This window comes from Gracilinanus agilis, chromosome 2, assembly GCF_016433145.1.
Source record: "Gracilinanus agilis isolate LMUSP501 chromosome 2, AgileGrace, whole genome shotgun sequence".
Taxonomy (NCBI): Eukaryota; Metazoa; Chordata; class Mammalia; order Didelphimorphia; family Didelphidae; genus Gracilinanus; species Gracilinanus agilis.
This window is the reverse complement of record NC_058131.1, coordinates 162,467,466-162,480,588: the sequence shown is the minus strand read 5'-3', so window position 1 is coordinate 162,480,588 and position 13,123 is coordinate 162,467,466. Positions and strand designations below refer to the sequence as shown.

Sequence of the window (13,123 nt, the reverse complement as noted above, 5' to 3'; positions counted from 1 at the left end):
ATTTCCAGGTCTTTTGGATTCTGGCTGTTCATGCTGGCCTGGCTTTTTGGTGTCCATCTTTCTGTAAGGTGGAGGGAGGATCAGGGGAGTGTTTATGAGTTTACTGGATGGAATTGGGGATGGTAGATGAGAAGATCTTCCACCTTCAGTTCTGGCACCACTAGCCCAATGGCACTTTGGGCGTGGCACTGAAACTTGATGATAATTGGCACTGAAGATGCTACCCAACAATTGGGCCAGGTTGGTGTGGGAGAATGAATAAGGCCAGGGGACAAGGAGCCAAGAACAGAAGCCCAGCAGTTACATGTGAAGTGGTAGTTAGTGTCTATCATTAATTCTGGACTCTAAGGGAATACTTCCAACTTGGGGTGGAAGAATGGTCAAAGGCAGCAGATTTCTAGCTTAGAAACAGCAGGGAAATCCACTCCCTCGGTCTGCCTGGAGAAAACTGGCAGCACTTCTGAGGACAGTGGGAAAGCAGTACAAATCCCTGCTTCAGAATACCCGGGGAAACACAACCCTGAAATTTGCCTTTCCTTTCTGAAGTCCAATTCCTTGGTTCCCATGACTTAGGAGACACTAGTCACTGAAATCAAAGCTTAGCAGCCATCTTTGGAGAGAGCTACCAACCATTTCTGGCCACGTAGCATCCTGGCCCTACTCTAGAGGCTATGAGCTAGACTTGGCAGGAGTCTGCCCCTGGCTTTAGTTTTGTTGCAGAGTAGTCATTTTCTATCACTTCCCTGTGATTAATTTGCCTTCCTCTTTCATTCAACTTAGGGTAACCCTAACCTCAAGAGACTTCTTCCCTAACTTTATGCCTGGCATCCTTGGAGACATTCTTCCTATCGGGTCTGCTTCTGAGGGGCAGGAAAGGATCTGCTGGACTTTGGAGAATTCTGGAACCACTGAGGAAGCTTCTTATTCCTGATGAATGAGAAATAATTGAGGATATCTTCAAGAACTTCTCCCTACTGAGGGTCTAGTTCCAAGGCTCCTGGTCAGAAATGGCTTTTCTCCATCCCAAGGCAAAATAGTGTCTTCATGAGAAAAACAACATCTTCTTAGGCAAGAAGAGAATTCTGGGTGTCCACAAAGATAGGGATGAGGTTGGGATGGCTATAGTACCCCTGGGAGGGCAGTCAAGGATATGATGACCGACTCAACTCATGCTACTCCCATGATGAAGACACCATGATGAGGGTTTCGCCACAGAATCAAGTCTCACAGATCTCTTCTCTTTTGGAGGAGCCATCAAGTTATATTGTACCTCTGGGGGCAGAGGGGGGAGTCAGGGAGAGGGATGGGGAAGATGGGAATAACTTGGGCAACAGAGAAGAAGGGGCTGCTCTGAGAATAGCTCAGCTGAGCAAAGGGCAAGGGATGTGTCCTCTTGGATGGGTCCAGCATTTCTGCCCGGGGTGGGGGGACGGGACCCTCAGATCTCAGTGGCAATGATGTCTTCATAGGGGACATCAGCCCCCTGGATGTCAATCTCCAAGGGCTCAACAATCCCCTCCCCCCTGGACAACTGCTGCAAGGCCTTCTCTAGCCTCTGATTGCGTTGGTACATGGCCAGGTAGCTCTGCTGCAGCTGCTTCTGGTAATGGATCACTTTCTCCTTCTCCTCCCTCCACACCAGCCGCTCATGCTGGAAGCCGGAGGACATCTGGTCGTGGCCCTGCCGCTCCTCCTTTAACTCGGCTCGAAGCCGCTCCAGCTCCTTCTGCAAGGCAGGGATGTCCTCGGAGGCTAGAGCGGCCCCCAGGGAGATGCCATCCCACTCAGCATCGCCCCTGTGGCCGCGCTCCTGGCGGTGGAGGCTGGCCTCAGTCCGCAGCTCCAGGAGTTCCTGCTCTAACAGGTTCACCTTCTCCCGCAGCAGCTCCGACTCGTTCTTCTTCCGCTGCAGCTCATTCTCACACACCTCCAGCTCGAGGCTCTTGGTCCGTAAGGCGCTCTCCAGGTCTTGGCTCTTCAGCTCCATCCCTTCCAGCTTGCCCCGAGTGTCCTTCAGTTGTGCCTTCAGGCTGAGGATCTCGCTGGCCTTGGCATTCACCTCCGTCTGGGACTCCTTCAGCTGCTGCTTCAGGAGGGAGATCTCACCCGTCTTCTGGCAAACCTGCCAAGAGAGACACGGGGGGAAACCAGAGCATCTCATGAGAAGGTTATCAGGACAAGCAGGGCGAGAAAAGAAAGGGAAGTCTCTGACTTCTGAAAGGAGCCAAAAGGAAGGAAAAAACAAACATGACGAAGCGCTGATTATGTGCCAGGCACTGTGCTAAGTGCCTTACAGACATGACCTCATATTTGGCCTCAGACAGCCCCTCGCTGTGGGATCCTGGGCAAGTCCCATAATCCCCACTGCCTATGCCTTCCTGCTTTTCTGCCTTAGAATTCATGCATAATATGGATCCTAAGATGGAAAGTAAGAGTTTAAAAAGAAAACAAAAACAAATATCTCATTTGATCCTCAGAACAATTCTGGGAGGTAGGTACTATTAGTATCCCCATTTTACAGTTAAGGAAACTGAGTCAGACATAGGTCAAGTGACTTGTTCAGAGCCACACAATTAGTAATTAATTGCCCAAGGCTGGATCTGAACTCAATTCTATCCTGACTCCTTGCCCAGGACGCTATCCAGATGCCACCCAGCTCTCTAGGCAGTTACAGTAGTTGGGCTGGGACAAAATGGGGAATTCACTCAGCATTCGGATTCAAGCATGGATGTATCCATATGTCCACGTCACTTCCAGCTGTTAGGTGAGAAATCTGGACTACCTGATTTCTAAGAGCATTTATGTAGCATAAGGGAGAGAATGGTGGTTTTGGAGTCAGGAAGACCTACAATCAAATTCAAATTCACTACTTAAAAACTCGGCCAGTGGGGGGCAGCTGGGTAGCTCAATGGATTGAGAGTCAGGCCTAGAGATGGGAGGTACTAGGTTCAAATCCGGCCTCAGATACTTCCCAACTGTGTGACCCTGGGCAAGTCACTTGACCTCCATTGCCTAACCCTTACCACTCTTCAGCCTTGGAGCGAATACTTGGGAGTATTGACTCCAAGACAGAAGGTAAGGGTTTAAACAAACAAACAAACAAACAAAAACTTGCCCAGTGGCAAGATACATAACCTCTAGAGTCACGTAATGTCAGTTTATTCAGCTGAAAACGGACGTAATATCTATAGTATCTACCTCATAGGGTTACTGTGGGGATCAAATGAGATGAAAGAATGTAAAATGCCTTATAGAATTTAAAGTTCTATGGAAATTTCAGTAAGCATCAATAAGATTATCAGTTCTATCTACTTGTACAGCAATGACAAATATCAGAATTCAGCACCAGGTAACTCAAGTCTGAATCTCACTTCTGACACTCATTTGCTATCAAACCAGACTTAAAAAGCTGAACCTGATCTCAAAGTTTCTTTGCAGCTCAATCATTCTTTTTCATGTTCCATAATCTAATAATAATAATTTATATAATGTTTTGAGGCAGGGGTAGTCAGTTGTTAAATTTCCAATGTGAGAACTTGGAAATGGGCAAACATTGCAAATGAGGGTTTGATTATTGCTTTGCTGACCATCTAAACTTATAAAAGTGATGGAGAAAATGTCAATAAAGAAGGTTCAAGTGAGGTGTGTCATGCAGCTGATTGTTAAACAGTGGATAGCATACCGTGCTGCTTTAAGTTTTACAAAATGCTACAGGCATGTTATCACATTGGATTTTCACGTGGGTGAGTGGGCACTACTGTTATCCCCATCTTAGAGACGAAGACATGGAAGCTGACAGGTGAAGTGATTTCTCCAGGACCACGTCACAGCTAGCAAGTGTCAGAGGCAAGATTAGAACTCATCTTCCTCATTAGAAGTCCCAGGTTCTATTCATTGCGCCACCTGACTGCCTCCTCTCTATCTTTAGATATGCTTAAGTGTCTGTAAAACCAAACTAGCATCTATATCAAATATAGTTTTATGTCTATGTATTATCCATATCTTTTAAGGTCATAGGATTTATTATTATTTTTTAAAACTCTTACCTTCCATCTAACAATCAAAACTGTGTATTGGTTCCAAAACTAGGCAATGTGGGTTAAGTGACTTGCTCAAAGTCACACAATAAGGCTGTGTCTGAGGCCAATGGTTATAGGATTTAGAAGTAGGTGGGACCTTGGAGAACATCTAGATCTGGGGGTCCACAGACTACGGGTAGATTTTAAGGAGTCTATGAACTTGAATGGGAAAAAATACACATTTATTTTTAATATAACTTTTCCTTTGAAATCCTATTTATTTTAATAAATTAAAAACATCACTCTGGGATAGCTAGGTAGCACAGTGGATAGAGAGCACCAGGTCTGGAGTCAGGACCTGGGTTCAAATCTGACTTCAGACCCTTCCTAACTGTGTGATCCTAGGTAAGTCACTTATCCCACATTGCCTAGTCCCTAGCACTCTTCCTTTTTAGAATTTGACTCTAAGACAAAAAGTAAGAGTTAAAAAAGAAAAGAGTTAAAAAAAAACAAACAACTATGACATTACTCTGAGAGGGGTCCATGGGCTTCATCAGACTGATGACACCCCAAATAAAAGATTTAAGAATCCCTGATTTAGTTCAATCTTTTTTTTTTTTTTTTACAAACTGGGGCCAGGGTAAAAGAGTAATATTTTTATTACTTCATTTCACTTTAAGGATCTTTGGTTTTATTAATGTTGCTACTGCCCATATCAGTATGTCTCTCTCTCTCTCTCTTTCTCTCTCTCTCTCTCTCTCTCTCTCTCTCTCTCTTTCTCCCCCCCTCCTCCCCACCACCCTATCCTTCTCTCTATCCCTATCTCTCTCTATGTTTCTGTTTTTCTGTCTCTCTCTCTCTATTTCTCTTTCTTTCTCTCTGCTTCTTTCCCCTCATGTTGGTGATAAGCCTCTCTAGACTTAGTTAGTCTGGTCTTCAGATGACGGGTGCAAAATCCATCTAAATGTCTATACTGTAGAATCAAAATGCTTCTAAACCCAATGGGACTCACCATAGTTCATGCTCCAATGGAAGGTTCTACTGGTCTTTAAGACTCTACTAGCCAGAGTTTCTTTCTATTCTACAAAGAGGCATCTCAAACCTCAGGGAATACCTATCTGGATTATTTACTACAGTATGACATACACCTCTTCAGACACCCACACCCATCAGCCACCATCTCTCCTCTCTGTCACTATATTCACCCTCTTCCTTCCATGTCCTGCTCTAAAACTGGTAGGGTTACTGCCCACTTCTTGACAAAGAAATGATGGAACCAAGATGAAGAACAGACTCAGCCCATGGAGGAATTTGTTTTACTGTATATTTGTTAAAAGGGCTTTGTTTTTCCTTATTTTCCCAGTGGGACAAGGAATGAGAAGGCAATGGAGGACAGAAATAGGTTAGAGCCAAAAACAAAAAGAAAAGAAAAGAGGGACACATTGAAGCATATTTCTTCAAAATGGAAACAAGAGAACAGAAGGAAGGCCAGAAAGAAAGCCAGATAAGCAGAAAAGCTTTGAAAGCTACAGGTCAATCTTATTATAAACTTCAAAAGAAAAGGAAACTACACATAAAAGAAACCTGCAGTTTTATGCACAATCATCTTCCTTCATTTTGCTATGTATTTGTTTTTTTAATTATTTATTAACATTTATTTAATGTTTACTAGGTTTATAATAAAAAACAAAAGCTAATCAAAATAAAATTGGCAGAGTGGTAAGAAAGTCAACATAGTATAGTATGCCACAGATATCTGTGGACATGTGTTCTCTTCTTCCACTTAATAGAAAATAGAGGCCTGCTATCATTACAAAAAAGAAAGAAGACTTGTCTCAATCAATGGGAAACCTAGGTGAAAAAAATCTTCTCTCCTAGCCTCTCTATATCTTTCCCCTAAGATTCTTTGTCCTTCATTTCCTATCACCATTCCCATTCACTTCTAGGAAAGAGGATTTAGAAGGTTCTTATTGCCAGACTACTGGAAGTCTAGAGTAATCCTACTTAGAGGTTTGGTGACCTCTTGGAACTTTTTGATTTGGGGACATGACAAAGTTGCCACTGTATGGTCTTCTCCAGGACTGAGCACAGATCTGCTCACTAAATGTGTAGCTAGAGGCGATATGGGTGGCAGCCAGGAAAAACTGAGTCTGAATTCATTTCAGACGCTTGCTGGCTCTGTATCCTTGGGAAAGTCATCTAAGCTCTTTCTGACTCATTTTCCTCCTATGTAAAATGAAGGGGTCAGACTTGGTGGCCTCAAAGGTCCCTTGGAGCTTGAGGTCTACGATGTAAGGTCTATGATTGGATAAATTCTATCTGGGCATGGTTAGAGAGTAGTAGGGGAAGGAATGAGCATTTTAAAAATGTCTGCTGTGTGCCAGGCACTGCGATAAGGGCTTTAAAAATATTATTGGGGCATCCTGGTGGTATAATAGATAGATAGAGCACCAGGCCTGGAGTCAGGGAGATCTGAATTCAAATTTACTGTGTGACCCTGAGTAAGTCACTTAACTTCTGCTTGCCTCAGGTTCCCTGGATTGTAATCTAGGTTTATTAATAATAACATTTAACTCCCCGAGTTGTTGTGAGGACCAAATGAGATAAAAATTAATTGTAAAACACTAAAAACAATGCTTGGCACATAGTTAAGTGCTATATAAATGCCGGCTATTATTATTATTATTATTATTATTATTATTATTATTATTATTATTATTATTATTTAAATGGGTATAATAATAGCACTTACCTCGTAGGGTTGTTCTCAGGACCAAATGAGATAATAATTGTAAAGTGCTTGGCATCATAATTAGCCTGGCATATAGTAAGTGCTATATAAATGTTAGCTATTATTACTCTTCATCTCATTTGATGTTCATGGGAGGTTTTATGGAGCAAGGAGTGCCTGAGCTGGATTCGGCGGCCCCTCGAAGCCCTTCTGGTTCTAAATATGTGATGGCATGATTTCCAGGCCAGGCTGCCCCCTCCCCACGTCCCCAAGCACGCGGGCTGCCCCAGCCTCACCTCCCACTGGGTCTCCTCCAGGGCAGGGGCGAAGCTGGTCTTCTCCTTCTCGTAGGACCTCAGCTTGGTCTCCAGCAGGTCTTGCTCCTTCATGAGATTTTCCAGCTCCCCCCGCAGCTGCTTCTTCTCCTGCTGCAGCTGGAACACTTGGAGCTGCAGGGCCTGCTGGGTGCGCTGGCCCTTCTGGGAGGCCTGCCTCAGTTTGTTGCTGCATTTCTGCTTGAGCCCGTCCAGCTCCTCCTGGCAGCGCCGCTGCTTCTCCTCGTAGGCCTGGCTCGAGGCCAGCTCCTTCTCCTCGAAGCTGCTCTGGAGCTTCTGCAGCTCGCCCTCTCTCTGGAGCAGCTTCTGCTCCAGCTCCTGGATGGTGTACTCGTCGGTGGAGAGCGGTGAGCGGATGCAGGCGGCCTTGTCCGCTTTGCCCGGGTTGCCGATCTTGTTGCCCCCGTCGGAGAAGGACAGGGCCTTCAGGCTCATCATGTTGCTGTCCTGAAGCATGGCCCCCTGGGTGATGTTGTGGGCCGAGCCCCCGAAGCGGCTGATGGGCCCCACGGGGGTCACCAGGGGGTCCAGCTGGTAGCTGCTGCTGGTGCTGTGAGTGGGGAGGCTGGACATGGAGTTCCGGCCTGAGTCGGACAGCGCGCCGGAGCACAGGGCCGGCTTCAGCTCCTGCTCCTTGGCTTTCTCCGGAGGAGCCGGGTGCAGCTGGTGGCTGGCGTTCTCGGGGGGAGAGGAGTGGAGGAGAGCTCCTGAGCGGGGCAGCACAGGCTTGAAGGCTGTCGGTCTGGCCATGTTCTTTTCTGAGCCCTGGGAAGAGAAAGAACCAGACGCTTTATCCCTTTCTCCCCTCCCTGCCGCTCTCTCTTCCTCCTCTCGCCAGAGAGTAACAATGATGCGGATGGGATCGGGACTCTGTGATACTAATGAGCATCAATGTGGCACAGTGGGTAGAGGCTGTCCTTGAGGGAGGAAAGACCCAGCGTCCGTCCTGTCTCCGGTTCATGGTAGCCGGGCGACCTTGGGGGACACTTATCTCTCCGTGTCCCAGGCAACCCTTTAAGACTTTAATTTACAAATGTGATTTGGGAAAGCCTTAGGCAAACTGATTTCTCCACTTGGATAAAATCTCAGCTCCGGACAATATTGTTGCTTCTGGCAGCTGACATTTATGAAGCACTAAAGTCTGCGAAACGCCATTAATCTCATTTGAGCTTAGTAGGGTTTCTGGGACTCTATATTTGCCCTGTGACCCATTCAAGGGAACATACACCTGGGTCCTCCATCTTCACTTACTGTCACTGGGAATTACACACACACACACACACACACACACACACACGTGAGTATATGTGTGCATTTCTGTATATGTGTGGGTGTATATCCAAGAGTTCTTTTCTATTAAGACAGTGTAAAATTGAGAAGATTATAAGAAAGGTGTTTTTCCGAAAAAAGAAGGGCTCCTTTGCTTAGCTTAGGACATAAATACTGGTAACATGGGCTAGAAAAGGTATATTCATTCACTTTATTGACTCTATGTCTATTAACTGGACTCTGTGAATGGACCAAGTGCCGAAACGTCCAGAAAGAAAGAAAAAAACTTGATGAGATGTCAAATGGGGTCTGAAATGAGAGAAAGAAATCATTTGAAAAACAGGAAATTGATGAAGGATGGAAGAGATCATACAGGAAGAAAGATGGGCAAATGTTCTATCTGTAAGATGAAAAGGGTTTGGGGAGAGGATGGAGAAAGTAGGTTTTTAAAATTATAGATCGGGACTAATTTTTGAACACTTAGAAAGGGGATGTTTTTGTTTGATTATTTTTAGTCATGCCTGACTCTTTGTGATCCCATCTGGAGTTTTCTTAGAAAAGATAGTGAAGCGGTTTGCTATTTCCTTCTCCATTTGATTTTACAGATGAGGAAAATGAGGTGAACAGAGTCAAGTGACTTGCCCAGAGTCACATAGTTACTGAGGGTCTGACACAAGATTTGAACTCAGGAAGATCAATCTCCCTGATTCCAGGCTTGGCACCCTATCCATTGTGCCACCTAGTTGGACAAGTGTCTTCAAATATATGAAGGCGAGGAATATAGAAAATAGACTTATTTTCTCCAGGTTAATGAGGAAGAAGAGCTTGAGTCCAAGAAGTAGAAATTAAAAGGGCAATTTTTTGGAAGAACAGCATCTTAATGCTTCAGGCTATCCAAATGTATGATCGGTTTCCTCAAGAGGTAGTGAGTTTCCCTTCCCTGGTGGACTTCAAGCAAAGACTGGATGACTGTTGGAAATTCTGTCAAGGGGATTAAAACTTAGTATGAGTTGGAATAAATAACCATCTGAGATCCCTTTCAGTTCTAATCTTCTCTGATTCTCTGGTTCCAAGGTTTCCAAGCTGGAAAGCTACCAAAAAATGATCAAGGTCTTAATGTTATTAGTTATTTGAGACCACATGAATGGGCCTAGATACCAGCTTGTTAAAACCGTTTACCCTTAGGGAAGCCTTGTGTTCTAACTATAGAGTAAGTTTTAGGGAACTGACTCACACATAGTAATGGATTAATTGGAAAAGCAGAGCCTCAGAGATGTCCTGGCAACCTGCAAGCTCGTTATAAGTATGGTCTATCATTAAAAAAGATTCTCCAGGGACAGCTTTCACACTAGTCTTCCTTAGATAGGGTTGAGGTAAAGAGTTTTTCTTCATCCTTCATTTTGGAAGGATGTTTTTGTGGATCATTTGGGTGATATCTTGACTTCTGCATGATTTGGATTTAAGTGAGGCAGAGTTGTGCAAAGCTGTCAGCCTCAGTCTTTCTTCCAAATCCATCAAAGACCAATGGCAAAAGACAAAAAGTCAAGACTACTTGCGATGACCAGGGATGCAGTGGATGGTTTTGGTTCCTTCCACGTCTGACCGAGCTCTAAGGGCTCCATAGCCCCTGCTTCAGTTGCCTTTATAGCTATTGGAACAAACTGTCTTCATTGGCTCATTCCACTGGGGGGGGAAGTCTTCACATGCTTGAGGTGGACATCCCCCTAACTCACCAATGGATATGAGGCCTGTTAGTTAGCCTCGACCTGGTTTATCCCATCTGGTGGGATGTAGCTGCTATGTGTGCTACAGTTTCTTGGAGAAACAGGTCAGAGTTGGGTGAAAGGTGGATGAGCCACCCTGAAAAGGCCTCACACAGTCAAGGGTCAGAGGGGAAGGAAGGGTGACCCTTTGAACTGTGCCAGATAAGTTGTGGCACAGGACTGTGGCTCACAGATGTAAAGCTAGAAGGGACTTAAAAGCTACCAAGCGTAGCCTCTTCATTTAACAAAGACATGAAGTCATTTAACTTACTCAAGATACCATGGGTAGAAAATAGAAAAGTATAAGAATTCTGCACTCTCTAACAATTCCTTAATGGTGCATTTTGTTTGCTTTGCTTTCCTCTTAATTGCCTGATAAAGTATTTTTAAAATTTCCAGTGTGGCCTGAGTTAAATTAGAGAAAGAAATAATTTATTCTTCTTTGCCATACCTAAGCCAAGAGACTTAAGAAATCTGAATATCTGCAAAGATCTAAGATGGCTTAGTAGATGTCCAGAACTGGTAGCCACGTAGCACAGTGATAGAGTTCTAGGTCTGAAACAGGAAGACTCATCTTCCTAAGCTCAAATCTGTCCTCACTTGCTAGCTGTATGATCTTGGGCAAGTCACTTAACCCTGTTTGCTTAGGTTTCCTCATTTGTAAAATGAGCTGGAGAATATCTTTGTTAAGAAAATCCCCAATGAGGTCATGCAAGAGTCATGATTGACTGATGTGGCTGAACAATAACAACAAAAAGTCCACAGGCCTATAAAATGAGTCCCTTGAGTAAGAATAGAGTATTGGCCTCGTGGAGAATGAAGATAACTCTTAGGATCTTAGTGCAAGAAAGATAATGAGATCACAGATGGAAAGCTAGAAGGGGACCTAGGATAGTAGCTAGTCTACTTCTCTCATTTTATAAATGAGGAAACTGAGGCTCATGGAGTTAAGTGATTTATCCAAGGTTACATAGGTAATAAGAATCAGAGGTTGTATTTAAACCCTGGACTTCTGACTCCAAGGCAATTACTCTTTCTTTGGTAACATAATAACTCCTGGATTAAGATTTCACAACAAATACTATCCCCTTCCAAATTGGAATAATTTCTCTATAGTTATCTTTATAGATAAATGGGTCTGCTTTCTAGGAAGGATCCTATGTTCCAACACTATCTCACGAGGGAAAATACTATGTGTGCAGAAGGACTTGGTGCTATCCATCCTGTGAGAAGTCCACCTGGGGGCAGCTGGGTAGCTCAGTGGATTGAGAGTCAGGCCTAGAGATGGGAGGTCCTAGATTCAAATCCGGCCTCAGACACTTCCCAGCTGTGTGACCCTGGGCAAGTCACTTAACCCCCCCATTGCCCACCCTTACCACTCTTCCACCAAGGAGCCAACACACAGAAGTTAAGAGTTAAAAAAAAAAAAAGTCCACCTATCACCCGCCTTCTGGTTTTAGAGTCAGGGGTTCTGAAGATCTAAAACCCTAACTTTGTCTACCTGTGTGCCCTTGGGCAACTTTACCTTTATGGGTTCCAATTTCCTCCTTTGCAAAATGAATGGGTAGGAATAAATTTTAATTTAAATATATAAATTCCTTTCAATTCTAAATGTTATATTCCTACGGCTTCTATCACCAAAATCTTGAAAGCTGCCATGGAGGGAGTGAACTTTTTCTCTGAAATGTTTGTGGATTTGTTCTCCATCTCTCACTTAGGATCACATATGAAATGGTTTGTTGATAGGACAGGGACCGGTTTTCTCAGAAATTGTTCTTTGTTAGCTAGTTGGTGAATATTCACACCTATAACCTTGGAAACCCAGGATCAAACTTCAAGATCCTTTTAAGAGTATTCTTTTTTTCCCTCGGGGATGAGGTATCCCTAACTTCCAGATAGGATATGCCTCTACCTTGACCTTTTATACTATATCATAGCCTGTATGCTTGTTAGAGACAGAGTCTTGGATTGGGTAGTCTATGAGCTTGACTCTTGTGACATTTTCGATGTTCCAAACTACAGATGATGTATGCAGGTTGGAGGCAATGGAAGTTTGTGGTCTTAACTAATGAGAATCATGGATCTGGGGAAAACCATATCATTTTGGGATGCTGGATATCAGGAATAAGTGACATAACTGTCTCTGGTTGTGATAAATGATCAAAGGCTTTAATTTAGGAAATTTAGATGAAAATACTGATCAAATTGTGATTTGTGTAATGGAGCATGAGACCTACTACTACTACCACCTCTATCACCAGGGACGTTCTTCTTCCTCACAACTCTAAAAAAGCAAGTCTTTACAATCACCCATCCTCTGCCCTCCAACCCTGGGAGACCCCTACTGACCAGTTCCAGCTGATTGGAGAAAGGCATGAGCTTCGGAGGGGTGCCAAAGTCCATCCCAGCTTGGCCTCCCATCTCCCCACTGGACAATGAGGTGTAGTCTGTTCGGTGGGAGCCTCGGGCCTTCTGACTGACCTTGATGTAGAAGAAATCTTCACTCTTGCCCATTTTAGAACTGGATTTACCATGACCCGAATCCTGCGAGAAGCCAAATCTCAGCAACCCATCTGAATACCTGTTAAGTTTCTTTAGATGGGATGACTTACGAAGCTTGTACTGGGAGGCCCGGCAGTGCTTGCCCTGAAAGCTGTGGCCTGAGATGAGGCTGCTGACACTGCCCATGGTCACTTGGGGCCAAAGGCCAGGAGGGCAGGAAGGGAGCCTGGTGTTGATTTGGCTGCAGGGGGACGTCCTGGCTCTGTGGGAAGGCTTCGGTCATAGCAAAAGCCTCAAGCCTGCAGGAGAAGGCAAGGAGAGACACAAGATAGGAAGTTAAATCAATGTAGTCTTAGGTGATATTTTATCTTCCTTGAAGGTCAGGTCTCTTTCCATTATACTACCCAGCCATTTAATGAATGCCTTGCTGGCTTTCAGTTGCAAACGGAAAAGCATTACATAAATGTGAGCTATTTTAACAAGCATTTATTTCAAGTTTATGGT

The 13,123-nt window shown here is 44.3% G+C and overlaps 1 protein-coding gene across 1 annotated transcript; it reads right to left on the bottom strand.

The window, feature by feature from the left end:
- Window positions 1-1,438: 1,438 nt before the first annotated feature.
- On the bottom strand, window positions 1,439-12,826 carry LZTS1 (leucine zipper tumor suppressor 1). The gene is made up of 3 exons (XM_044660825.1): window positions 12,467-12,826; window positions 7,047-7,850; window positions 1,439-2,122 (listed from the first exon to the last, which is right to left on the bottom strand). The coding sequence occupies exons 1-3, from the start codon at window positions 12,803-12,805 to the stop codon at window positions 1,439-1,441; spliced, it is 1,827 nt and encodes a 608-aa protein (XP_044516760.1). The 5' UTR covers window positions 12,806-12,826.
- Window positions 12,827-13,123: the final 297 nt, after the last annotated feature.